Below are 24,553 nucleotides of genomic sequence, written 5' to 3' on the forward strand. Positions count from 1 at the left end.
CCTGAGATCCTTCAACCTGATCGTTGCACTTTTAGTTGCAGCCAGTATTTTATCGCTTTTATTAATTTTTTGTTCGTTTTTGATTGTGTGTTTGTTTTGTTTTGAATTATTATGTGTTGAATGTGAAGCACTTTGAATTGCCTCTGTGTCTTAAAATGTGCTGTACAAATCAACTAACCATTGAACCTTATTCACAGCCAATCATATTAAGTCTGTTTCGATGTTGTTGACCTCCTGTGATTGGCTGTTGCAGAGGACCATCATGGCTCTGGGTCACCTGGTGATGTCCTGTGGGAACCTGGTGTTCATCGACCTGATCGAGCACCTTCTGAACAGAAAATGAGATGTTGTTCTGAAAGCTGTTCCAGATCAAATGTATTGTTGATACAGACTCAAACACTAAGTTAAAGTCACACAGAAGGTCTTGTTAACGAGCTGAGAGTCTACAACAAGCTTCATTTTGTTATTGCTAACAATGTTTACCATTTACACCCAAAGATCACGAGTCATTGCTTATCAAGAAACAGGAACTCAAGCTTGAACATGAGGAACTTTCTTATCTGGTCTCACAGTTCCCACTTAGTAAATACAGAACACATATCTTCATGGTCATTTTTAAAGAGGAAGCGATTGACCGGTTTCAGTTTTTTAAGGTATTTCAAGAGGATTCTTGTAAGTACTTATAGTTTGTTTTTCTTTCACTTCGATTACGTTTTATTCATAATTTCTTCATTTAACTTTCTTTAACTGTGTTTTCTTATTGAACAAATTGGGTGTTGCAACAATGACAACTCACTTCCAAGTAAAAACGTAAGGGGTGTGGAATTAGATAGAAAGGGAGGTGGGGAGGTGGGGAGAGTATAAATGCTCTGTGTTAAGGCAGCTGGATGATTTGGGTTCTTACTTTTGAACTTCGTACTCTCTGAGAAACCTAACCTTTATTTTGTGAACTCTGCTCATCTCCTGGGATAAGGTAAGAATAGCCTTAACTCAGGAAAGCCTTGCAGAAGTTGTATATTGTGTTTAAAATGTACATGAAAGTGAAAACACCCTAAGGTTAAAGCTGTGCTTTCATTAGGACATATCTTAGTTTTTGATATTGGCTTGGTTTTCTTTGATGTTCTGTTATATGCAGGGTGTAGTGATACTTTCAGAAGTACCGGAGCGCACCTGTAACTACTTTCCAGAGGTGGCAGAAGTACTTAAGTAAAAGTACCAGTGTGTATCAATATATATTCATATATTCATATATATTATATATATTATATATATGAATACGTTACAGTAAAAGTCCTGCATTAATGTTACTCAAGTTAAAGTAGAAAAGTATTAGCATCAAAATATAATAAATGTAAACAGTCCAGACAGAATGGGCAAAGCGTGGTCAGTCAATAAGATAAACTAATGAATACATGTGTGATTCTTGCAGTACCTGCTGTCCACAGCTAACAGTATGAGAACGCTCCTTCACTGATCACTGAATGAACTCACTGCATCTGACCCAATTCATTATCTTTTGTATAGAAATGATGGTATCTTGCTGATGTTAAATCTGTCTGTCTTTGTGTAGAAGGTCATTGTGTCTGAATGCAATAGGTGAAATCAACAATGAAGACACACGCTAAGAACAAATGTAATCATACAGGTACTGTAGATCAGCTTTAACGGCCCGGATTTTATTCGAGCACCGCGACCAACAACCAATCACATGAATGAACGCTTTTTTTGAAATATAGAAATGAACGGCGGGATATCTCTCCCAGCTTAGACGCGGTTTGATTGGCTAGGGCTTGAGCTGTCAGATTTTCAGAAACGGGATTTGATTGGCTGGCGCTAGCTACTCCGGCGTCTCCGGCTGAACTTCTGCAGCCGGAGACGACGGAGACGGACCGCTATGCTACCCACAATTCAGTTCGGCGAAAAGCGAGGCAACGTGACGTCACCCCATTCAAAGTGAATGGGCAGACGCGTTAGAAACCGTTTTTGAAGCTGTCGAAGCTGTAGTGTGGACGGGCCGTAACGGCCAGACTACAGCAGAGCGGAGCTTTCCTGGCGTTTCAGGCTGCAAAAGTTGAGCAATGTTCAACTTTTGAAGCTTCTGAAGCTTTCGGTGGAAGCGTCAGCCAATCAAATCATATGCCAGTACAAGCTCTAGCCAATCAAACCGCTGCTTGTGTGTCAGGGGCGGGAGATTCATGTGATTGGTTGTTGGTCGAGCTTCAGACACGCCCACCGGCAAGCTTTTTTTGAAGCTGTAGTGTGGACGGGCCGTAAAACAGAGTATTCTAAGAGCTGCAGAGACATTAGAAAGAGAGTAATGTTGCATCACTTTAGAGTTCATGGGGAACTCACCTGGAGGAAAACATGAATGCTGTGGTGGCGTTTTAATCCGTGTCTACATCTAATAGCCACCTCTCTGTCGGGTTGTGGGTTTTGACAAGCCTCTCTTTGTTTCCAAAGAAATGTAGCGGAGGTCGTTGTTGAATCAGATGAGCTTTATTCATTGGTCCAGACGGCATAGAAACAGGAAGACACATTTCCTCGCTTCATAGTAACTAAGTTATCAGTATCCAAACAAGAACAAAAAGAACACGATCAAAGTACTTCCCCGTCTCGTCTCATCAGCTGTGTCCCCTTGTCCTGCCATATAGAGGCATGTAGCCGTGCACGTGATACCTGACGCACATTTCATAACAAATAAGTGAGCCTTAAATTAATATATTTTAAACCATAGTGTGACTCACAAAAATAAAAGATTAAGAGTTTAATCTAAATCCTTATATTATTATTAAGCCTAACATTCAGACCATAATAATGAAATGAAAATGGCTCTAACAAATACTTTCAGATGTAAAAAGCAGGTGGATAAATGTCGTGGAGGAAATAGAACAATACTGGCTTTTTGATGTAGTGGAGTAGAAATATAAAAAAGTAAATTGTGCTTCAGGACATTGCCTGAGTAAATGCTCCAACAGCGGGAACAGACTGCGTTCAGGATCAGGTGGATCACAGTATAACTATTACATGCTAACTGTCCATCTGTCCTTCAGTCAAGATTTAGAATGATAACTGCTTCAACAGTGATTATAAGTGTTTCTAACTATATATGTCTCTGACCTGTTAGTCCCAGGATGCGTCTGCTTTGTGCTCTGGGTCTCTTCTTGGCCCTGCTGCATGTGACCTCCTGTCTGCTGATTGGAGCCTTCAACATCGAAAAGTTTGGGGACAAGAAATCCAAGGACAAGGGTGTCATGGATATCATCAAAGAGGTCTGAAATTATATTCGGCATCCAAGATTTTTCTTTTTACCTCTTCCCGTCCCTCCCTTGATCCTCCTTAGCAACGGTCCTTATTGTCAGAGTTGGGTTTTTTTCAGATTGTCCTTCGCTATGACATCATTTTGATCCAGGAGGTCCTCGACAAAGATGGGACAGTGACCAAAAGACTCATGGAGCTTGTTAACGAGTAAGACTTATGAAGAGCAAACACAGTATTCTAACACACACTGTGAGGGCTGCTTCATTCATCAACATGTTATCTTTATATGGACTATACGGCAATATCTAAATCTCAGTAATCGCAGTATTTGGCAAGTATTGTGGAGCTGCAGAGAAGTCCCGGCCTACAACAGACTTCTACAGACATATATATATACATATATATATATATCCATATATTTCCTTTAATATTGGAATTACAATATCAATCAACATCATTTTTCATTTCATCGTTTATTTGAAGAGGGACAGTGCACATTGATGAACACTTTAAAACAAAAATAATGCTTAGAAGTCTAAATGAGCCGGATTTGAGCTTTGAGCTGATTTCCATCCGTAGTCCCGTCACATACAACATATAGGAACATGACATTTATATACATAGCAAAAATAAATACATGATATTCAGGAAGAGCATGCAGCATGCAAGCATTTACCACATGGCAGTACAATGTAGCAGCTATGATATATAAAGTGCAAGATAATGAATATAATAATAACAATAATAATAATAATAATCATAATAATGATATTTCCAAATCCAGCAGCACCAGGTGACCTTTTGTAGAAGTTTGTAAAAAAGTGGACAGATCATGAACTCAAATTATGATTTAAGATAAACAAAAGATATCTCTGTGTGTGTGTGTGTGTGTGTGTGTGTGTGTGTGTGTGTGTGTGTGTGTGTGTGTTTTTCCCCAGCGGTTCTGATCAATTCAGACACATCTCCAGTGAGCCCCTGGGTCTCAGCACCTATAAGGAGAGATACGTCTTCCTCTACAAGTAAAACACAAAAGGGCAAAAACAAAACAGCAACAGTTAAATGATCTTTTGTATGGATTGATTTGTTAATTCCCCAGATCAGCAGAAAGAGAAAAGATGTGTTTGATAAAGAGTGTAAACAGCATAGAAAATGCTCCAGGAGTTGTGTGAATATGTGACCATGAGAAAGAGTCCATGAACTCGATCCACTGTTTGGAGACGTCTTCAAAATTAAGAGTTCCATCTTTCCTCTGCAGGCATCAGAAGGTGTCCTTGGAAGACAGCTTCCAATACGCTGGCAAGCCACATGACTTCGAAAGACCGCCCTTCGTTGTCCAGTTTTCCTCCACACAGACCGGTATTAGAGGAGAGACTCTGTTCTTTCACTGGAAATGTAGATTATCTGTTCTAGAGAACTAAGCACCAGACTTGTGTGAGAGGAGATCCTGAGGTCTGTCCGTCACCAACACCACTTAAAAACTATCATTCAGTCGGTTTAATATTTTCTGCCACATCTACCTGAGTCAGTGCCACATTTAAAATACCTGCTTTTGTATTAGTGATTGAATGTGATGAAGTTCATTTAATTACTTTAGTGGTATTTCCTCTGTTTTCTTTGTCTCTCTCCATTCACTCCTCTCTCTCTCCTGGTATCCAGCTGTGAAGGACTTTGTTCTGATCCCCATTCACACCCAACCGGACTCCGCTGTGCAAGAAATTGATGACCTTGTTGACGTGGTGGCTGCTGCCAAAAGACAATGGAATAACAATGTAATACCCCGTACAAGACATACAATACAACCGTAGAAACACACCAACTTCATTCTTAAGCTAAACTGTGTTACAAACATATTACAAAAGAAAATATGCCGTAAGTCATTTTAAATAAATTGTCAAATAAAACGTAAAATAATATTTCAAAATGTTGACCTTAAATCTCAACATAATGACTTAGGTTGCGGTCAAATTGTCAGTTTAGTTTAGGAGCCTTCCTAACAGAGTGAAATGACCCGGAAGTACCTCAGTGGCAGCCATGATAAGAGCTGTTGGGACTCTCTATGATAGGAAAGGAGCTTGGAAACTTCCTTTTTAACCTCCTTTAGTTTAGGCAACACTGGACCTTCCTTTACGAAATGAAAGGAGAAAATGCTGCCCCACAATGCCTTGCATTCAGCCAGTTACGGTGCTTATTAAGAAATGTAAAACTTATGCCATAACTTTCCAAAGTGCTTAGTTTTGAACGTTCAACAATATAATCAATATACGGAGGTCAAGGAATAATGGTTAGGAAAAAACAATAGGCGCTGCTTTTTGCACAATTCGACCACAACCTTAGTTTCATTAAACACTATGAGAAACGTTCTCAAAAATCACATCGTATCAAAAAATCTAAAAAGTCGTCATTTTAAGATACTGATTCATTATTCGGCAATTTTTTTAAATTATAATATCTTATACTATAGGATCTTTTATTTTGAAAACATTAGCAGAAGTGGGCTTCCATACAGATTTAGAAAGGTTTAGAAAGGGGGCGATTACATTTGTGTTTTTGTTTTTAGATTGTCCATTACCATGACATTATTCTGATCTAGTTTTCAAATAATTAGTTTGAGCCGTTTCCCTCTGCCTGCAGAACATCATGGTGCTCGGAGACTTCAACGCAGACGGCAAGTTTGTCACAGCAGAAGACTGGAAGAATATCCGCCTCCTAGACAAGAACAAGTACTTCCACTGGCTGATCGCCACCGGTGTTGACACTACAGTGGCAGCAAAGTCTTCCAACACTTACGACAGGTGAACACAAATAGATAATCATGAAGAAACTTGCATACACACACACACACACACACACACACACACACACACACACACACACACACACACACACACACACACACACACACACACACACACACACACACACACACACACACACACACACACACACACACACACACACAAACACACTCTCTTAATCCCGCCTCTCTTTTTGTTTCTGCAGGATTGTCGTCACCACTGAAATGAACAAGGGAGTGAAGGAAGCTGAGGTCTTTGACTTCAAGACTCAATACGGTCTTAAACAGAAGAAGGTACGTTCACACTGGTCCGCGTCACTATTACAAGGTTTTTTCATCTCGAGCTTCAAATTCGAGTGACGCATTTCATTGAAACAACGCACATTTAAATGGCATGGTCAGAAGTCAGTACATGTGAAGCATTTACTAATTTAACCATCAATCAATAAACACATGTGTTCAAATGATAAAGTGCATCAGACACCTCAAATCCCTCCATGTGAGCCATATTTAGAATCTCACTCATTTAACTAAAGTCATTCAGCCTAAGTGTACGTCACTAAAATAAAGCATGACTGCATATTATTTCAGAGAAGATCAGAATTTGATCAATGGAAATATTTGACATTTTGAAATTGCATCAGACCTTAATGATCATTCCATGTGAGCCATGGATAATTCAACGAACACAAAACAGCAATTTAGAGACGTTTCCTTTGCTCTGACGTCTAATGTCACGGTGGATGAGCGAGTCGTTATATTGAGCTGATAACAGATGAAGTTATTAGACGTGCAGAGATGTGAGAGTTGACAGGAGTAGTCACTACAGTCAGGAACTAGATTACATGATCACTAGATTAAGTAAAGCTTGTGATTCTTTTCATTTTTATGAACTATTGAGTGTGTTGATGGTCTAAAAAAACATCTTGTGCAAAGAAACCACTTGTTAGAAGTTTAACTGAGACTTTGTTCTGTATGCCAAGTTGGAAGAACAACTAATTGAAATTGAATTTCTAAAATGTTTTCTCTGCTTCTTTCAGGCGGAGGCTGTCAGTGACCATTTCCCTGTGGAGGTGGAGCTGGCAGAAAAAGCAAGTAAACGTCCAGGGGCAGATGATCTGCCAGAACCCCCCCTCACAAAAAAACGCAAACCTTCAGTCTGAATCTGAATTGGATTACCCAGTTGGAGTATTTGTGGAACCCATGCGGCATTGAAAAAGAATAAAAAAATAAAAATGCCAAATGATTTAATTGCAAACGTGTGTTTTTGAAACAGGAGAGTGAAGTGTCTCATTGTAGTGTTTATAAAAGGTGAGGTAAATGAAATATGATGATTGTGAGCATTAACCAAGAGATCTTTTATAGGAAATGGATATCAGTTTCTACTGAAGAGAAAGACAATGTGTATCCAGAGTAACTCGGACAATCACTCTCAACTTTAGTTTAATATTTAGTGGTTTGCTTGAGTCAATGAACAGCATTCTCACAGAAGGGCAAACGTCAGAAGGGTTAGCATTCATGTGTATAGCAATCACTCACATTTTAAAAGAGAACAAAGCAATGGGATGTTCTTATAAAGTCTGTAACTCCTGGAGAGAGGAGGTTATTGCATTTACGCTAAATCAGTGCAGACAATCCAGATGTCAAAAGAGAGAATGGCCCTTATCAATAGAAGAATTCAGTGTGTGTAGTCTAGTTAAATTATACATTTGAAAATACATGTTTGCGTACTTACGGGAACTGTTGCTGAGACTAAGCAGCAGAGTTGCTCCTGAACCTTCTCTCTGTATTCACACCCTTCATATTAAAAAAGGAGGCTCATACCCCCCCACCAATATTCCCCTTGCACTCCTTGATGTATGAATAAAGCTTTAAAGCTGTACAATCGTGGTATATCAGGTGGTTACTGGGCTGGATTATCCACCCATCTTTGCTTGAACGTGGGCTCGTTGTGGCCGGACCCAGGCCCACACAGAGCAGTCTCACTAGATAATATATTCACGGGAAAGCCTTGGAGCTCAGGGGGAATGGCTCGATGTGAGGCTGGATCCAAACTGAAACTATAAGCTGCTGTTAATAAACATTTCAAACGTGATTTGTCCGACTGAAATGGAGTTCAGTCAAGTCTAGCTGTGATGAACAACCCTTTCTCCTAAAAATGACGTTCCCACAGAACTAAACTGCATTCTCAATTACGTTTAGCTAGAAACGTATTTTCTCCCACGTTACGTTCGTTATGAACGTATTTTAAATACGTTTATTTTCTACATATCTTTGCCATGTATTGTCTTGCTTATAATAATGATAATAGTCAATTATAAATATCATTTTAGAGCACACATTTGAAATCATTAGGCGAGGCTGTCATTTCTCCAGCTGTTACTCTCATGAGCGAGGCAGAACATAAGAGTTGTAACAGGCCAAAAAGCTGCTGTGTCGTTTATTGCACCTCAAACATTAAAACAAATCCAGAGTTACGTGTTTCTGTACTTCTGTACATTATTTATATATTTATAATGTACCTTATGTTCATAGGGCAGACCCGACACAACAACTATAGCACTCCTCTTGTATAATGTTATTAAAATGTGCAATACTAATCATTTATCATTTCCACCAAAAAAGACACAATTAATAGAAATAGAATAAAAGGTTTTAAATATTTGTAATATAATAAATTATCAAATAAGTACAAATATTAAAATAATATATTTTTTCAAACAAGAAGTTAAATAAAAAATGTGCAAAACATTTGTATTTATTTCTAAAAATGTGGAATAAAAAACATAAAATAAAACATGATTTAAGAAGGACGCATCACACACCCAAAGTGCAAAACACCTCATTTCTCCTGCTAAGTGAAGAACTGCACTCAAAACTACATAAACACTAACCAAATGCAAACGTTAGCACATACAGTATATGAAGAAATTCAAATGAGTTGATGAAATAAAATCATATTTTATTCAAAAGTAACATTGCGCAACATGGATCTCAGCATATAGTTAGAGTTGTTACTGTAACGCAAAACGAAAATGATGCTTCTGTCAAATACAGTAGATAGAAATAAAAACTTAGAGTAAAAAAATGATTAGGCCCAGCCTCTCTCATCGTCACACCATGGTTGGTAACATGGTGTGACGATGAGAGGCTGAACCCTCTGGCCGTTTCTCGATCTCGAGGAAACTGGCTTCCAAGCCAATATTTCAAGGATGCTACGTCATCAAGTGGCGCAGCAGGACCGTTCCAATCTCCAGCATACTTGGAATTCCACCGAGGCCGCGTCCTTGGTTTGGGGGAAATTTCGAGGCTGCACATGGGTAGACTTCGCGTCCTTCAAATCCCCACAATGCTTTGCGTACGGACCAATTTCAAAAACCCTCGCGGAGAATGGCTGAACCGACGCAGCACACATTTAAGTAGTACGTAGTGGCGTAGAACATGTGTTGGTAAATATGTGACTTTGTTGCATTTGTTATCACCAAAAATGTGTTCCGTGAAAGAAAAGCAAGTTCATAATTAGATAGACATCGTGAGGTATTTATTTTCGGTACAGTTTATGTTGAAACCGTCAGACTGAGTGGCACACTTGTTAGCCTGTTCCATTCTTCTTTGTTTTCCGAAGCCGTGGCTAGGAAGCATACTTGCCTCGTTTCTGAAGGAAGTGACTTGGAAGTATGCGACTACCAAGCCAGGATCCTCGAGATTGAGAAACGGCCCCAGCCTCTCTCATCGTCACACCATGGTTGATAATAATCAAAGTGGCCCGGATTTCATTAGAGAGTATTCTTCCTTGTCCACGTCCTCTCCCTCCAGTTCCACGTCTTCCTCTTCCTCTTCCTCTTCCTATTGCTCATGCTTCCATGTTGGCTTCCATTGTTGTTGTAAGAAAGTACTCACCTGTGGTCTTTTTATAGTGCTAACATCCTGATTGATGAGCCAACAATGATCTCTCAGGTGTTTGGTCAGGTGGAACGTGCTTCTTGATCATTGGTCCATGTGTGAGGTATTTTGAATATCAGTGTTTGAAACCTGCTAACACGTGACTGTATGTCAGATTCCTGTGTCTCACGTGGAGAGACGTGTGCAGTGGTTTGCACAAAGTGCCATGTTGATTTGCAAATTGTGTGAAAAGCTGAAAATGTGTTTAGAGTTTTGGAGATTTGAGCCGTGGTTATTTTAACTGACACTCAGTCAGTTAAAATAATTATGCTCCATGTATAATGTTTGTTAGAAAAACTGTCAAAAAAAATCGTTTATAAACACAGGAAATTAAACTGAAAATGTAAAATAAAATAGAATAACAACATTTAAAATATGTATGAATGTGTATACGAAGACACATGAAGAAGAGGGGACACATGTTGATGTAGAAGAGGGGACACATGTTGATGTAGAAGAGACATGAAGAAGAGGGGACACATGTTGATGTAGAAGAGACATGGCGAAGAGGGGACACATGTTGATGTAGAAGAGACATGAAGAAGAGGGGACACATGTTGATGTAGAAGAGACATGAAGAAGAGGGGACACATGTTGATGAAGAAGAGACATGAAGAAGAGGGGACACATGTTGATGTAGAAGACGGGACACATGTTGATGTAGAAGAGACATGAAGAAGAGGGGACACATGTTGATGTAGAAGAGACATGGCGAAGAGGGGACACATGCTGATGTATAAGAGACATGAAGAAGAGGGGACACATGTTGATGTAGAAGAGACATGAAGAAGAGGGGACACATGTTGATGAAGAAGAGACATGAAGAAGAGGGGACACATGTTGATGAAGAAGAGACATGATGAAGAGGGGACACATGTTGATGAAGAAGAGACATGAAGAAGAGGGGACACATGTTGATGTAGAAGAGACATGGAGAAGAGGGGACACATGTTGATGTAGAAGAGATATGAAGAAGAGGGGACACATGTTGATGTAGAAGAGATATGAAGAAGAGGGGACACATGTTGATGTAGAAGAGACATGGAGAAGAGGGGACACATGTTGATGTAGAAGAGACATGGAGAAGAGGGGACACATGTTGATGTAGAAGAGACATGAAGAAGAGGGGACACATGTTGATGTAGAAGAGACATGAAGAAGAGGGGACACATGTTGATGTAGAGGAGACATGAAGAAGAGGGGACACATGTTGATGTAGAGGAGACATGGAGAAGAGGGGACACATGTTGATGTAGAAGAGACATGAAGAAGAGGGGACACATGTTGATGTAGAAGAGACATGGAGAAGAGGGGACACATGTTGATGTAGAGGAGACATGGAGAAGAGGGGCACGTGCAGATAGATGGCCTTACAGTGGTCCTGCGCTGTGGTGGAGATGTGCTCCTTCAAGCTGTCCAGCAGCAGGGAGCCTGGACCAATCACAGAGCAGCACAGCATCAAAAACAACCCTGAGCTTCACTTTGGGGTACTCTACATTTCCAGGGTCAGATGTTGGTAATGTCCTGAGCTCTTATTTCCACTATTCCAGTGGCGCTGTTGGGGTTAGTGTAGTGGTTTTGTGTCAAATGATTGTGTGTGAGTCAATGGAGTATCCTCGTATACCACAGACTGTGTGTGTGTGTGTCTGTGTGTGTGTGTGTGTGTGTGTGTGTGTGTGTGTGCGTGTGTGTGTGTGTGTGTGTGTGTGTGTGTGTGCGTGTGTGGTACCTATGCCATGTTTCCTGTCTCCATCCTAACACTCTCTCTCTCTCTCTCTCTCTCACACACACACACACACACACACACACACACACACACACACACACACACACACACACACACACACACACACACACACACACACACACACACACACACACACACACACACACACACACACACACAGTTATAACTCGTTATCTAGTAAAACCACACCGTAGAGAGCCGCCTCAGAAAGGCAAATTCTCCTTCGTATGGAAATCGTCTCAAACATCGGGCGCTACGAGAACAAAGGCCTCGAGTGAGAAAGGCAAACGACTCGTACCAGCCGTTCATGAAGATTACATTTCATTATTTTATTACTGTAAGGTACGATTAGTTAAACCGCACCTTTTCAGACACAGAGGCAATTCAACGTGCTTTACATAAACGTTAACACTTTAGAATATAATATATCTTTACCGTCATCATACAAAGTACAACCAATTTCGTTGGCGCCTCTCACTGCGTATAAGAAGACAAAAGAAAGGAACGCAATAAATAACATAATGGATTAAAAGAGAGACAGAATAGTTTACAAACTACATTGTAAATACGGTTAGAGCTAAAACGAGTTAAAGACTTCTGGGTAAACAGCTGGAGAGGTAATGTTTCGAGCCTCGACTTAAAGTAACTCAGCGTTGGTACATCAACATGTGTCCCCTCTTCTTCATGTCTCTTCTTCATCAACATGTGTCCCCTCTTCTTCATGTCTCTTCTTCATCAACATGTGTCCCCTCTTGTTCATGTCTCTTCTACATCAACATGTGTCCCCTCTTCTTCATGTCTCTTCTTCATCAACATGTGTCCCCTCTTGTTCATGTCTCTTCTTCATCAACATGTGTCCCCTCTTCTTCATGTCTCTTCTTCATCAACATGTGTCCCCTCTTCTTCATGTCTCTTCTACATAAACATGTGTCCCCTCTTCTCCATGTCTCTTCTACATCAACATGTGTCCCCTCTTCTTCATGTCTCTTCTACATCAACATGTGTCCCCTCTTCTCCATGTCTCTTCTACATCAACATGTGTCCCCTCTTCTTCATGTCTCTTCTACATCAACATGTGTCCCCTCTTCTTCATGTCTCTTCTTCATCAACATGTGTCCCCTCTTCTTCATGTCTCTTCTACATCAACATGTGTCCCCTCTTCTTCATGTCTCTTCTACATCAACATGTGTCCCCTCTTCTTCATGTCTCTTCTACATCAACATGTGTCCCCTCTTCTACATGTCTCTTCTTCATCACCATGTGTCCCCTCTTCTTCATGTCTCTTCTACATCAACATGTGTCCCCTCTTCTTCATGTCTCTTCTACATCAACATGTGTCCCCTCTTCTTCATGTCTCTTCTACATCAACATGTGTCCCCTCTTCTCCATGTCTCTTCTTCATCACCATGTGTTCCCTCTTCTACATGTCTCTTCTACATCAACATGTGTCCCCTCTTCTTCATGTCTCTTCTTCATCACCATGTGTTCCCTCTTCTACATGTCTCTTCTACATCAACATGTGTTCCCTCTTCTCCATGTCTCTTCTACATCAACATGTGTCCCCTCTTCTCCATGTCTCCTCTACATCAACATGTGTCCCCTCTTCTTCAACCCTAAAACAGATCAAGTAGTCCTGTCTCTTCATCCGTTCCAGTAGATTTACGTGTCTTTTTTGGCATTTATGGTCAAATTAACACAGTTTAAACATTTCTTAGTAAAACAAAGTGCATTAAATAGGAATGACTTACTATAGTGAACTACAGTTAAGATCACAGGGACACATGTGAATGGATTATCACAGCCGGGTCCAGGTTGCAGTCCATTAAGGCCCTAGCAACACGGAAACGTAAACAAAACCGAACCGAATTCGATATCAAAAAGGTCTTCCATCCACACGCAATAAGCACCAGAAACCTGTCCCTCCACACCAGACCGATCAACCCGCTGGACACGCTGTAGTCCAAGACCATTTCAAAAGTGACCAGTAGCGTAGGCAGAAATGTACTTTAGGGTGGGCCTGTAAAAAATAAGGTGGGCCAGATTTTTCTTCTGCGCATCAGAAGCTAACAACAATCCCCGCCGGTACCGGTGGCCGATTACTTTTAGAACACTTTTGGAATACTTTCTTTTTCCATAACAGATGGGTATGATTTGAACAGGAGACACTGACTGTTTAATGGCTTATCAAGAGCACAAACACAATATCTTGGTGTCATTCTGGACAGCTCCCTCTCATCTGCACCCCACATAAAAAGCATCACCCGGACTGCATTCTTTGTACTGTCTTAAAACCTAACCTTAAACATTTTTTAAAAGACACCGAAGCTTTCTCAGGGTGGGCCAATGAGTAAACTGGGTGGGCCTGGGAACTAGAACAGGACTCATATCAGTGGAAAAGGGGACACAGTGCCACCAGGGCCGTATCCAGGATTTCCTAAATACCGAGGTCCAAATATGTTAGGGGGGTTCAGGGGACACCCCCCCCCGAGATTTTTGGGATTCTCATGAACTAGTTAGGTGCTTTTTAAGTCCTGTGGGGGGTCACACATTGGATAATATATTGATTTCAAACCATGTCAGTGGGCTGCAGCATACATTAGTTTTGAAAGTGTAATGCATAAGAATCAGTTGATTGTTGCTGTTAATGATCTGGACATGAAGAAGAGGCTGAAATGATCACAACACATTGTCAACATTAATTTTCCACGTCTCTCTCCTTTCCATAACCTGCAGCCTCTCTTCCATCTTCTTTAGTCTCTCTGTCTTCTTCCTGTTCACTACTCTCTCTGTCCTCTACTCTTTCTCTTTGTTCAATCTCTCCCTCCTTGTTCACTTTTTGCTCCTCCTCACTTGTCGCTCCTGCCAGTGAGTTAAAAGCAATTCAGCCATTTAGTTCATTTCACTTGTTTGTTTGCATTTTGTCTTTATTTAAATCAGTTTTGTTTGATTCTCAAAAGAGAACAAAGATGTAAGCAAATTGTGTTTTATACAATTGTATGTTATTATGACATCATACCTGCAATAGATATATGTTGTTTTACAATTATGCATTTTGTAAATGAAGACTAATGTTATAGATATATAGATAGATAGATGGGGTTATTAAGCCTACATTATTCTCTCTCTCTCTCTCTCTCTCTCTCTCTCTCTCTCTCTCTCTCTCTCTCTCTCTCTCTAATTAACTTTAGCTCTCTAGTTTATTCACGCTATTTAAACCAAAGTTTAGCTGCAATATAAGTTAGTGTGCATGTTGTCGGACGTCCACTGACTAACGTAGAGCGTTCACACAGGACCTGCTGCTCATATGATGTCCTGATGAACAGAAACACAAGCAGCCGCTGGACTCAGATCTCTAGATACCTCATCACTTCTCCGCTGCTCCGGTTCAAGTCCGGGCTGCGGTGGTTTGTTGATGAATGTCGTCTTCTTCTGTTTGCTTTAATCGAGGCTACGTAGTTATGCAGCGCCCCATCAGCAGTAAGTGGAAGTGCTACAAAGAACCCCGTTAAGTGCAGTTATTTCACAAGTTTAGTTATACACAGCTCGAAAAACATTACCTAGATACGGCCATGAGTGCCACCTTCTCTAGAGACTCAGCGCTAAATGAAAAACAGCGATGTACCTCTTTGTGCACTTTGGTCCGGCCTTTGATCTCGGCCACTATCATCCCCACGATGCCTCCTCTGAAGGTGGCCGCGAGGGAGAAGAACTTCTTGTTGGAGGTGATGTCCTGGTACCATGAGTCTGGGTACCTGAGGGCCAACACACAGAGGCATTAGAGTAAAACAATCATCCGTTTGTGTTAAAGTCAGCAGCTCCTGTGGGGTCGGAAACCCCCTGGATTGTGAAGCATTTATATTCATCGTTTTTACAATAGTTCTGAACAGGCTCTTATGTCACCTCTCGGATCCCCTTACTCTATTTATGTCCACACCGTTATACAGCAGAGCTCATCTCTTGTGTCTGAACCTACTGCCAAATTCAAAAAATACCTAACGACTCAAACTCCTAATTAAACCTCCTAGTTTTGTGTTTTAGATTATTGTTTTGTAATTAAAGTAAACTTTTGGTACATTTTTTATGAATACTGCCAATAAAGCCGTAGCTAAAAAAAGTGTCCCCTGCAAAGTTTGTGCATTCATTCGATCTATTACATATATATTACAGCCTCTGTCCTCGGACCCTCGCAAGGAAAAATCCCAAAGAAAACCCACTCTTAAAAACCTCAGAGGAGGACCCCCCTCTCCCAGGACGGAGAGACGTATAAACTAAGTGTCACTTCAGAAAGCTGGAGAGAACGCAGCAAACCATGGTTTTATATTTCGTAATGTTTCGTGTGGTTTCTGGGAAACAGCTATAAGATAAATGATTACATGTTTTTGGCAAGAACCCACTGACCCTAGAACTTGAGAATAAATAGAAAAAGATTCCTACTTCTAGAGGTAAGGGAAGCAGTTATTAAACAAATGCCAAGGTGTTGGTTAGAATATACTGGTAGTACATTCTAACCCTGAGATATCTCTGATGAACGACGGGTTCATCAAAGCACACAGAGCGCTTATAATGACCAGGTGAACGTATGAAAATGAAGGATCTTAGTGCCTTCATAAAATAGTAACGTGTCGTAGGAGGACCGCTCGTGTTCGTTTGCATATACAAACGTTGGAGGGAGATCTAATTAAAGGCTTCAAACTCCAGCCCTTCCAGGCGAGCGGAGGGTATAAATCCTTACTCGATCGGGAACCAGTCCCCACAGAGCAGCTTGACATTCTCTATGTCATCGTGGCAGAGGAAGCGTAGCTGGACTTCACTGAGAGCTGAGGGCGGCACAGCGTCACTCATTCACACCTGCAGGAGCACAGGTGAGGCAGACAGGACACACACCGTTAAGACATCAGGCTGAACAAAGCTGGGTTAGGGTTAGGGTTCACCTTTCTGACCGGACGACCATCCCATAATTATTCTCTGTAAAACAAAGCTGTCTCTGACGCTCTGCTTGATACTCACATTTCTGGAGACATTCTACCGTTTTTGAGGAACAGAAATATTGCTTTCTGGAATCACTTTAACATTTGACGTTTCATTTCTCCACATTGAGTTCAGGATCTTTACTCTCTCTCTTTCTCTCTTTCCAAATCCAGACCTTTACGACAACGCATTGGAGGATCTGTGAGCTGAGCTGATATCACACTCAAGACACTTCAACGTGAGTACCTTTTGGTTTACAGACATATTCAGAGGTGGGAGAAGTACTCAGGCCTTGTACTTGAGTAGAAGTAGAAGTACTCAGGTCTTGTACTTGAGTAAAAGTAGAAGAACTCAGATCTTGTACTTGAGTAAAAGTAGAAGTACTCAGATCTTGTACTTGAGTAAAAGTAGAAGTACTCAGGCCTTGTACTTGAGTAAAAGTAGAAGAACTCAGATCTTGTACTTGAGTAAAAGTAGAAGTACTCAGATCTTGTACTTGAGTAAAAGTAGAAGTACTCAGGCCTTGTACTTGAGTAAAAGTAGAAGTACTCAGATCTTGTACTTGAGTAAAAGTAGAAGTACTCAGGCCTTGTACTTGAGTAAAAGTAGAAGTACTCAGATCTTGTACTTGAGTAAAAGTAGAAGTACTCAGGCCTTGTACTTGAGTAAAAGTAGAAGTACTCAGGCCTTGTACTTGAGTAAAAGTAGAAGTACTCAGGTCTTGTACTTGAGTAAAAGTAGAAGTACTCAGGCCTTGTACTTGAGTAAAAGTAGAAGTACTCAGGTCTTGTACTTGAGTAAAAGTAGAAGTACTCAGGCCTTGTACTTGAGTAAAAGTAGAAGTACTCAGATCTTGTACTTGAGTAAAAGTAGAAGTACTCAGATCTTGTACTTGAGTAAAAGTAGAAGTACTCAGATCTTGTACTTGAGTAAAAGTAGAAGTACTCTGATCTTGTACTTGTGTAAAAGTAGAAGTACTCAGGTCTTGTACTTGAGTAAAAGTAGAAGTACTCAGATCTTGTACTTGAGTAAAAGTAGAAGTACTCAGGTCTTGTACTTGAGTAAAAGTAGAAGTACTCAGATCTTGTACTTGAGTAAAAGTAGAAGTACTCAGGTCTTGTACTTGAGTAAAAGTAGAAGTACTCAGATCTTGTAGTTGTGTAAAAGTAGAAGTACTCAGATCTTGTACTTGTGTAAAAGTAGAAGTACTCAGATCTTGTTCTTAGTTAAAGTAGAAGTACTCAGATCTTGTACTTGAGTAAAAGTAGAAGTACTCAGATCTTGTAGTTGTGTAAAAGTAGAAGTACTCAGATCTTGTACTTGTGTAAAAGTAGAAGTACTCAGATGTTGTACTTGAGTAAAAGTAGAAGTACTCAGGTCTTGTACTTGAGTAAAAGTAGAAGTACTCAGATCTTGTACTTGAGTAAAAGTAGAAGTACTCAGGTCTTGTACTTGAGTAAAAGTAGAAGTACTCAGATCTTGTACTTGAGTAAAAGTAGAAGTACTCAGATCTTGTAGTTGTGTAAAAGTAGAAGTACTCAGATCTTGTACTTGTGTAAAAGTAGAAGTACTCAGATGTTGTACTTGAGTAAAAGTAGAAGTACTCAGGTCTTGTACTTGAGTAAAAGTAGAAGTACTCAGATCTTGTACTTGAGTAAAAGTAGAAGTACTCAGGTCTTGTACTTGAGTAAAAGTAGAAGTACTCAGGTCATGTAATTGAGTAAAAGTAGAAGTACTCAGGTCTTGTACTTGAGTAAAAGTAGAAGTACTCAGGTCATGTAATTGAGTAAAAGTAGAAGTACTCAGGTCTTGTACTTGAGTAAAAGTAGAAGTACTCAGGTCTTGTACTTGAGTAAAAGTAGAAGTACTCAGGTCTTGTACTTGAGTAAAAGTAGAAGTACTCAGATCTTGTACTTGAGTAAAAGTAGAAGTACCAGAGTGTAGGAATACTCTGTTACAGTAAAAGTCCTGCATTCAAAATGTTCCTCAAGTAAAAGTAGAAAAGTATTCTCATCAAAATATAGTGAAAGACAGTAAAAGTAGTCATTGTGCAGATTGGTCCATTTCAGAATAATATATATGATATGTTTTATAATGATTGATCATGAAAGTGTTCTCAAAGCTGGTAAAGGTGCAGCTAGTCTGAATGACTTTGTATACTGCAGGGTAGCTGGTAGATTTACTCCAGGTGGAACTAAAGTCTGATTTAACACTTGATTATATTTCACATCATTCATCCACATCTGAGAAGTAACTAAAGGGATTAAATACATGTAGGGGAGTAGAAGTACACAGTAGCATAAACTCAAAATACTCAACTAAAGTACAAGTACCTCAAAATTGTACTTAAGTACAGTCTTTGAATACTTAGTTAGTAGTGAAAGTATTTGTTTAACAGTGTTGGACACACTCAGTAAGAAGGCTGACACCACTAACCCATCCTCCTAAGACGACTGAAATCTCTTACAATATGTTGGAGTTACATTTTGTTTGTATATCAAAAGTGCAATATAAATAAAGTTTTGATTTGATTACCAAGTATTTTAAATATGTCTCTGTTAGTCCCAGGATGCGTCTGCTTTGTGCTCTGGGTCTCTTCTTGGCCCTGCTGCATGCGACCTCCTGTCTGCTGATTGGAGCCTTCAACATCGAAAACTTTGGAGTCACAAAATCCGGAATCAAAGAATCCCCAAAATACAAAGAAGAATACGAAGAAGCGATGAAAACCATCACACAGGTCTGAAACTGTATTTGGAATTTAATATTTATTTGTTCTTCGTTGTTTTGACTGTATCTTGGCAAGTGAAACATAGTAACCCACTTCCTGTTTAAGTTTCCTTTCCTTGGAAATCAATAATTGTTTTGTGAGGTAATGGTCATTTTAAACATAATGCTGAAGTGCAGCACTAAACAGCTACGGTGGCCAGCAGGTGTAAACGTGCTGCTACGGCCCCAAACTCTTCCATCAGGAGAAACACGCTGCAGCTTCAGAAAGGATGCAGATATAAAAACACATGAAGAAACATCTTCAGCAACTTGACATCACATGCGCAGCGTTTACTAGACTTCTGTCTGTCTTCTTCTGCTGTTCCCTTTAGTGTTCACTTCCTGTCTGTCTTCTTCTGCTGTTCCCTTTAGTGTTCACTTCCTGTCTGTCTTCTTCTGCTGTTCCCTTTAGGCCCATTCCCAAACCGCCCCCTACATAATATATGTACATATAATATTGTAGCGTGTTCAAGTAACCAAGGGATATAGTAGTTATCAAATAAGTATAAGATGTGCAGAGTTATGATACGTTTTACAGTTATGTAATGCACTGTTGTTGGGGGGAGAGACCGCCCCTTCCATATACGTGTGTGTGTACGGCGGGCATGAGGCGTGCATGACGGGACGAGTTGTGTTCGTATGTGGAAAAGTCATACTCAGTGCGGTGAACGCTGGCTTTATTGCTACTGTATCCGTAGCACCCCACGCAATAGTTGGGACTGTGTACTGACGTCAATAAAAAAGTTTGCCCCCCCAAGCGCAAATGTCAAACTCCGCCTATGGAGGCCGTCCCAAAGCTTGCTGCTGTATTTACTCCCTCCATCTGACAGGAGGGAGCCTCGTTGAGCTGCGAGTGTGGCTACAGGGGGGGTAGGGTCGAGGGAGTGGTTTGGGATTGGGCCTTAGCGTTCACTTCCTGTCAGTCTTCTTCTGCTGTTCCCTTTAGTGTTCACTTCCTGTCTGTCTTCTTCTGCTGTTCCCTTTAGTGTTCACTTCCTGTCTGTCTTCTTCTGCTGTTCCCTTTAGTGTTCACTTCCTGTCTGTCTTCTTCTGCTGTTCCCTTTAGTACTTCCATCAGAATTGATCAATCAGAATACATTTTTTCTTCAGATTGTCCTTCGCTATGACATCGTTCTGATCCAGGAGGTCCGCGATCCAGATCTGGAAGTAACCGAAAGTCTCCTGGCGCTTGTTAACAAGTAAGACTTATGAAGAGCAAACACAGTATTCTATCACACAGACACGCAGACTGTGAGGGCTGCTTCATTCATCTAAATGTTATCTTGACTGCTGCAATATCCAAATCTCAGTAATCTCAGTATTTGGCAAAACGAGTGAAAATATCTGAATGAAGTATTGTGGAGAAGTCCTGGCCTACAAACAGTATTCTATAGACTTGATACAGATACACTTCATACTATCATCAATTAATTTCCTTCAATATTGGAATTGAAATATCAATCAAAATAAAAGTTATGTTTTCCAAATGCAGCAGCACTAAAGGTGACCTTTTGAAGAAGTTTGTAAAAAGTTTGACGGATCATGAACTCACATTATGATTCAAGATAAACAAAAGGTATCTTTATGTGTGTGTGTGCGTGTGTGTGTGTGTGTGTGTGTGTGTGTGTGTGTGTGTGTGTGTGTGTGTGTGTGTGTGTGTGTGTGTGTGTGTGTGTGTGTGTGTTTGTTTGTGTGTTTCCTCAGAGGTTCTCCTCCTCAGTTCAAGTACAAACGCAGTGATTACCTGGGTCCCGGCAGCCGTAAGGAGAGATACCTCTTCCTCTTCAAGTAAAACACAAAAGGGCAAAAACAAAACAGCAACAGTTAAATGATGTTTTGTATGGATTGCTTTGTTAATTCCCCAGATCAGCAGAAAGAGAAAAGATGTGTTTGATAGAGAGTGTAAACAGCATAGAAAATGCTCCAGGAGTTGTGTGAATATGTGACCATGAGAAAGAGTCCATGAACTCGATCCACTGGAGACGTCTTCAAAATTAAGAGTTCCATCTTTCCTCTGCAGGGATCAGAAGGTGTCCTTGGAAGACAGCTTCCAATACGCTGGCACTGGCTTCAGCAGACCGCCCTTCGTCGTCAAGTTTTCCTCCACAGAGACCGGTATTAGAGGAGAGACTCTGTTCTTTCACTGGAAATGTAGATTATCTGTTCTAGAGAACTAAGCACCAGACTTGTGTGAGAGGAGATCCTGAGGTCTGTCCGTCACCAACAACACTTAAAAACTATCATTCAGTCGGTTTAATATTTTCTGCCACATCTACCTGAGTCAGTTCCACATTTAAAATACCTGCTTTTGTATTAGTGATTGAATGTGATGAAGTACATTTACTTTAGCGGTATTTCCTCTGTTGTCTTTGTCTCTCTTCATTCACTCCTCTCTCTCTCCTGGTCTCCAGCTGTGAAGGAATTTGTTCTGATCCCCATTCACACCCAACCGGGCAACGCTTTGCAAGAAATTGATGCCCTTGTTGACGTGGTTGATGCTGCCGAACTAAAATGGAATAACAATGTAATACCCCATACAAGACATACAATACAACCGCGCGCGCACACACACATAATTATTAAGCTAAACTGTGTAACAAACATATTACTATGGAAGCCCATATCTGCCGATGTGATCAAAACAAAAAAAGAGATCATTCAAAAATAATTGTCAAATAAAACGTAATATCTCTAAATATTAACTTAAATCTCCATCATGACTCACATGGAGCCGTTTGTTCAGGTCGTGGGAGGAGTACAGCCTCTTCTGTGTAAAATGAGTGGACGACAGAGAGCAACATTTAGACAGGGGGCGTTTACATTTGTGTTTTTTAGATTGTCCATTACCATGACATTATTCTGATCCAGTTTCAAATAATTAGTTTGAGCCGTTTCCCTCTGCCTGCAGAACATCATGGTGCTCGGAGACTTCAACGCAGGCAGCAATTATGTCAATGATGAAGAGTGGAATAAAATCCGCCTCTTCACCGACAAGGGCTTCCACAGCCTGATCAAGGACAACGTTGACACTACAATGGTGGACTCTGTACAGGTTCACGACAGGTGAACACACACAGATAATCATGGAGACACTTGCATGCACACACACTCTCTTAATCCCACCTCTCTTCCTGTTTCTGCAGGATTGTCGTCAGCACTGAAATGAACGAGGGAGTGGAGAAAGCTGAGGTCTTTGACTTCAGGAAGGCATATAATCTGAAGGAGGAGGTACGTTCACACTGGACCGCGTCACGATTACATGCAGAGTCAATTCATAAGGAAAAGGTTTTTTCATCTCGATCTTCAAATACGACATCTTCCTCACCAGCGCATCTCGTTTGAGAGACGCATTTTATTGAAACAACACAAATTGAAATGTAAATGTTCAGAAGTCAGTACATGTGAAGCATTTACTCATTTAACCATCAATCAATAAACACATGTGTTCAAATGATAAAGTGCATCAGACACCTCAAATCCCTCCATGTGAGCCATCTTTAGAATCTCACTCATTTAACTAAAGTCATTCAGCCTAAGTGTACGTCACTAAAATAAAGCATGACTGCATATTATTTCAGTGAAGATCAGAATTTGATCAATGGAAATATTTGACATTTTGAAATTGCATCAGACCTTAATGATCATTCCATGTGAGCCATGGATAATTCAACGAACACCAAACAGCAATTTAGAGACGTTTCCTTTGCTCTGACGTCTAATGTCACGGTGGATGAGCGAGTCGTTATATTGAGCTGATAACAGATGAACTTATTAGACGTGCAGAGATGTGAGAGTTGACAGGAGTAGTCACTACAGTCAGGAACTAGATTACATGATCACTAGATTAAGTAAAGCTTGTGATTCTTTGATTTTTATGAACTATTGAGTTTTTTGATGGTCTAAAAAATCATCTTGTGCAAAGAAACCACCTGTTAGAAGTTTAACTGAGACTTTGTTCTGTATGCCAAGTTGGAATAACAACTAATTGAAATTGAGTTTCTAAAATGTTTTCTCTGTTTGTTTCAGGCAAAGTTCGTCAGTGACCATTTCCCTGTGGAGGTGGAGCTGAAGCCGAAGCCGTAAAGAAAACGCAAACTGGATTAAATGGACCAGTCATATGACCCCGAAAACCCATCCTGAATCCAAATAGGATTACCCAGTTGGAGTATTTGTGGAACCCATGCAGCATTGAAAAAGAATAAAAAAATAAAAATGCCAAATGATTTAATTGCAAACGTGTGTTTTTGAAACAGGAGAGTGAAGTGTCTCATTGTAGTGTTTATAAAAGGTGAGGTAAATGAAATATGATGATTGTGAGCATTAACCAAGAGATCTTTTATAGGAAATGGATATCAGTTTCTACTGAAGAGAAAGACAATGTGTATCCAGAGTAACTCGGACAATCACTCTCAACTTTAGTTTAATATTTAGTGGTTTGCTTGAGTCAATGAACAGCATTCTCACATAAGGGCAAACGTCAGAAGGATTAGCATTCATGTGTATAGCAATCACTCACATTTTAAAAGAGAACACAGCAATGGGATGTTCTATAAAGTCTGTAACTACTGGAGAGAGGAGGTTATTGCATTTACGCTAAATCAGTGCAGACAGTTTTTATTAATTATTTAAAGAGTTTTTATAATAGTTCTAAATTGGCTCTGATTCTACAACTTCATTCCTCTCACTGTGTTTCTCTTTCCACCTTCATCCAGCAAAGCTCATTTCTTGCATATGAAAACCTCCCTGGCGGTCAGCCTGATTCTGAATACAGGATGCCATCTAGTCAATCTATGTCATTTGATTGATACAGCCCATGAAAACCTGTACCACAGACAATCCAGATGTCAAAAGAGAGAATGGCCCTTATCCGTGGAAGAATTCAGTGTGTGTAGTCTAGTTAAATTATACATTTGAAAATACATTTTTGCGTATTTACGGGAACTGTTGCTGAGACTAAGCAGCAGAGTTGCTCCTGAACCTTCTCTCTGTATTCACACCCTCCATATTAAAAAAGGAGGCTCATACCCCCCCACCAATATTCCCCTTGCACTCCTTGATGTATGAATAAAGCTTTAAAG

At 40.3% G+C, this 24,553-nt stretch overlaps 3 protein-coding genes across 5 annotated transcripts; 2 read left to right on the forward strand and 1 right to left on the reverse strand.

Annotated features, from left to right (window-relative positions):
• The first annotated feature begins 599 nt into the window (after positions 1 to 599).
• Positions 600 to 23,698, forward strand: LOC307016326 (deoxyribonuclease-1-like). 3 transcript variants are annotated; one of them, XM_079645368.1, is made up of 10 exons: positions 847 to 973; positions 3,125 to 3,269; positions 3,377 to 3,465; positions 4,197 to 4,277; positions 4,514 to 4,614; positions 4,915 to 5,027; positions 5,890 to 6,050; positions 6,259 to 6,346; positions 7,093 to 7,220; positions 23,620 to 23,698. In XM_079645368.1, the coding sequence occupies exons 2-9, from the start codon at positions 3,132 to 3,134 to the stop codon at positions 7,213 to 7,215; spliced, it is 894 nt and encodes a 297-aa protein (XP_079501494.1). In that variant the 5' UTR covers positions 847 to 973; positions 3,125 to 3,131; the 3' UTR covers positions 7,216 to 7,220; positions 23,620 to 23,698. The 3 variants fall into 3 exon arrangements, with proteins under 3 accessions (XP_079501495.1, XP_079501494.1, XP_079501493.1); XM_079645369.1 differs by lacking the exons at positions 847 to 973; positions 23,620 to 23,698 and adding an exon at positions 600 to 672 and having other exon boundaries at positions 7,093 to 7,298; XM_079645367.1 differs by lacking the exon at positions 23,620 to 23,698 and having other exon boundaries at positions 7,093 to 7,298.
• Positions 11,387 to 16,609, reverse strand: LOC307016328 (N-alpha-acetyltransferase 60-like). The gene is made up of 3 exons (XM_079645371.1): positions 16,474 to 16,609; positions 15,364 to 15,493; positions 11,387 to 11,425 (listed from the first exon to the last, which is right to left on the reverse strand). Exons 1-3 carry the CDS (start codon positions 16,581 to 16,583, stop codon positions 11,402 to 11,404), a joined length of 264 nt encoding a protein of 87 aa, XP_079501497.1. The 5' UTR covers positions 16,584 to 16,609; the 3' UTR covers positions 11,387 to 11,401.
• LOC307016327 (deoxyribonuclease-1-like) lies at positions 16,463 to 23,698 on the forward strand. Its single transcript, XM_079645370.1, has 10 exons — positions 16,463 to 16,603; positions 16,883 to 16,947; positions 19,272 to 19,446; positions 20,586 to 20,674; positions 21,180 to 21,263; positions 21,496 to 21,590; positions 21,887 to 21,999; positions 22,384 to 22,538; positions 22,619 to 22,703; positions 23,502 to 23,698. The coding sequence occupies exons 3-10, from the start codon at positions 19,279 to 19,281 to the stop codon at positions 23,556 to 23,558; spliced, it is 846 nt and encodes a 281-aa protein (XP_079501496.1). The 5' UTR covers positions 16,463 to 16,603; positions 16,883 to 16,947; positions 19,272 to 19,278; the 3' UTR covers positions 23,559 to 23,698.
• Positions 23,699 to 24,553: the final 855 nt, after the last annotated feature.

The sequence above is a fragment of the Notothenia rossii genome, assembly GCF_949606895.1.
Source record: "Notothenia rossii genome assembly, chromosome: 8".
Taxonomy (NCBI): Eukaryota; Metazoa; Chordata; class Actinopteri; order Perciformes; family Nototheniidae; genus Notothenia; species Notothenia rossii.

Coding starts and splice junctions, on each gene's coding strand:
- LOC307016326 (XM_079645369.1), top strand. CDS start 3,132: ATGCGTCTGCTTTGTGCTCTGGGTCTCTTCTTGGCCCTGCTGCATGTG. Junction 5,028..5,889: donor AAAGACAATGGAATAACAAT/GTAATACCCCGT, acceptor CTCTGCCTGCAG/AACATCATGGTGCTCGGAGA. Junction 6,347..7,092: donor ACGGTCTTAAACAGAAGAAG/GTACGTTCACAC, acceptor TGCTTCTTTCAG/GCGGAGGCTGTCAGTGACCA.
- LOC307016328 (XM_079645371.1), bottom strand. CDS start 16,583: ATGAGTGACGCTGTGCCGCCCTCAGCTCTCAGTGAAGTCCAGCTACGC. Junction 15,494..16,473: donor GGGGACTGGTTCCCGATCGA/GTAAGGATTTAT, acceptor GTTGGCCCTCAG/GTACCCAGACTCATGGTACC. Junction 11,426..15,363: donor GGACCAAAGTGCACAAAGAG/GTACATCGCTGT, acceptor TGATTGGTCCAG/GCTCCCTGCTGCTGGACAGC.
- LOC307016327 (XM_079645370.1), top strand. CDS start 19,279: ATGCGTCTGCTTTGTGCTCTGGGTCTCTTCTTGGCCCTGCTGCATGCG. Junction 21,264..21,495: donor AGATACCTCTTCCTCTTCAA/GTAAAACACAAA, acceptor TTTCCTCTGCAG/GGATCAGAAGGTGTCCTTGG. Junction 22,000..22,383: donor AACTAAAATGGAATAACAAT/GTAATACCCCAT, acceptor CTCTGCCTGCAG/AACATCATGGTGCTCGGAGA.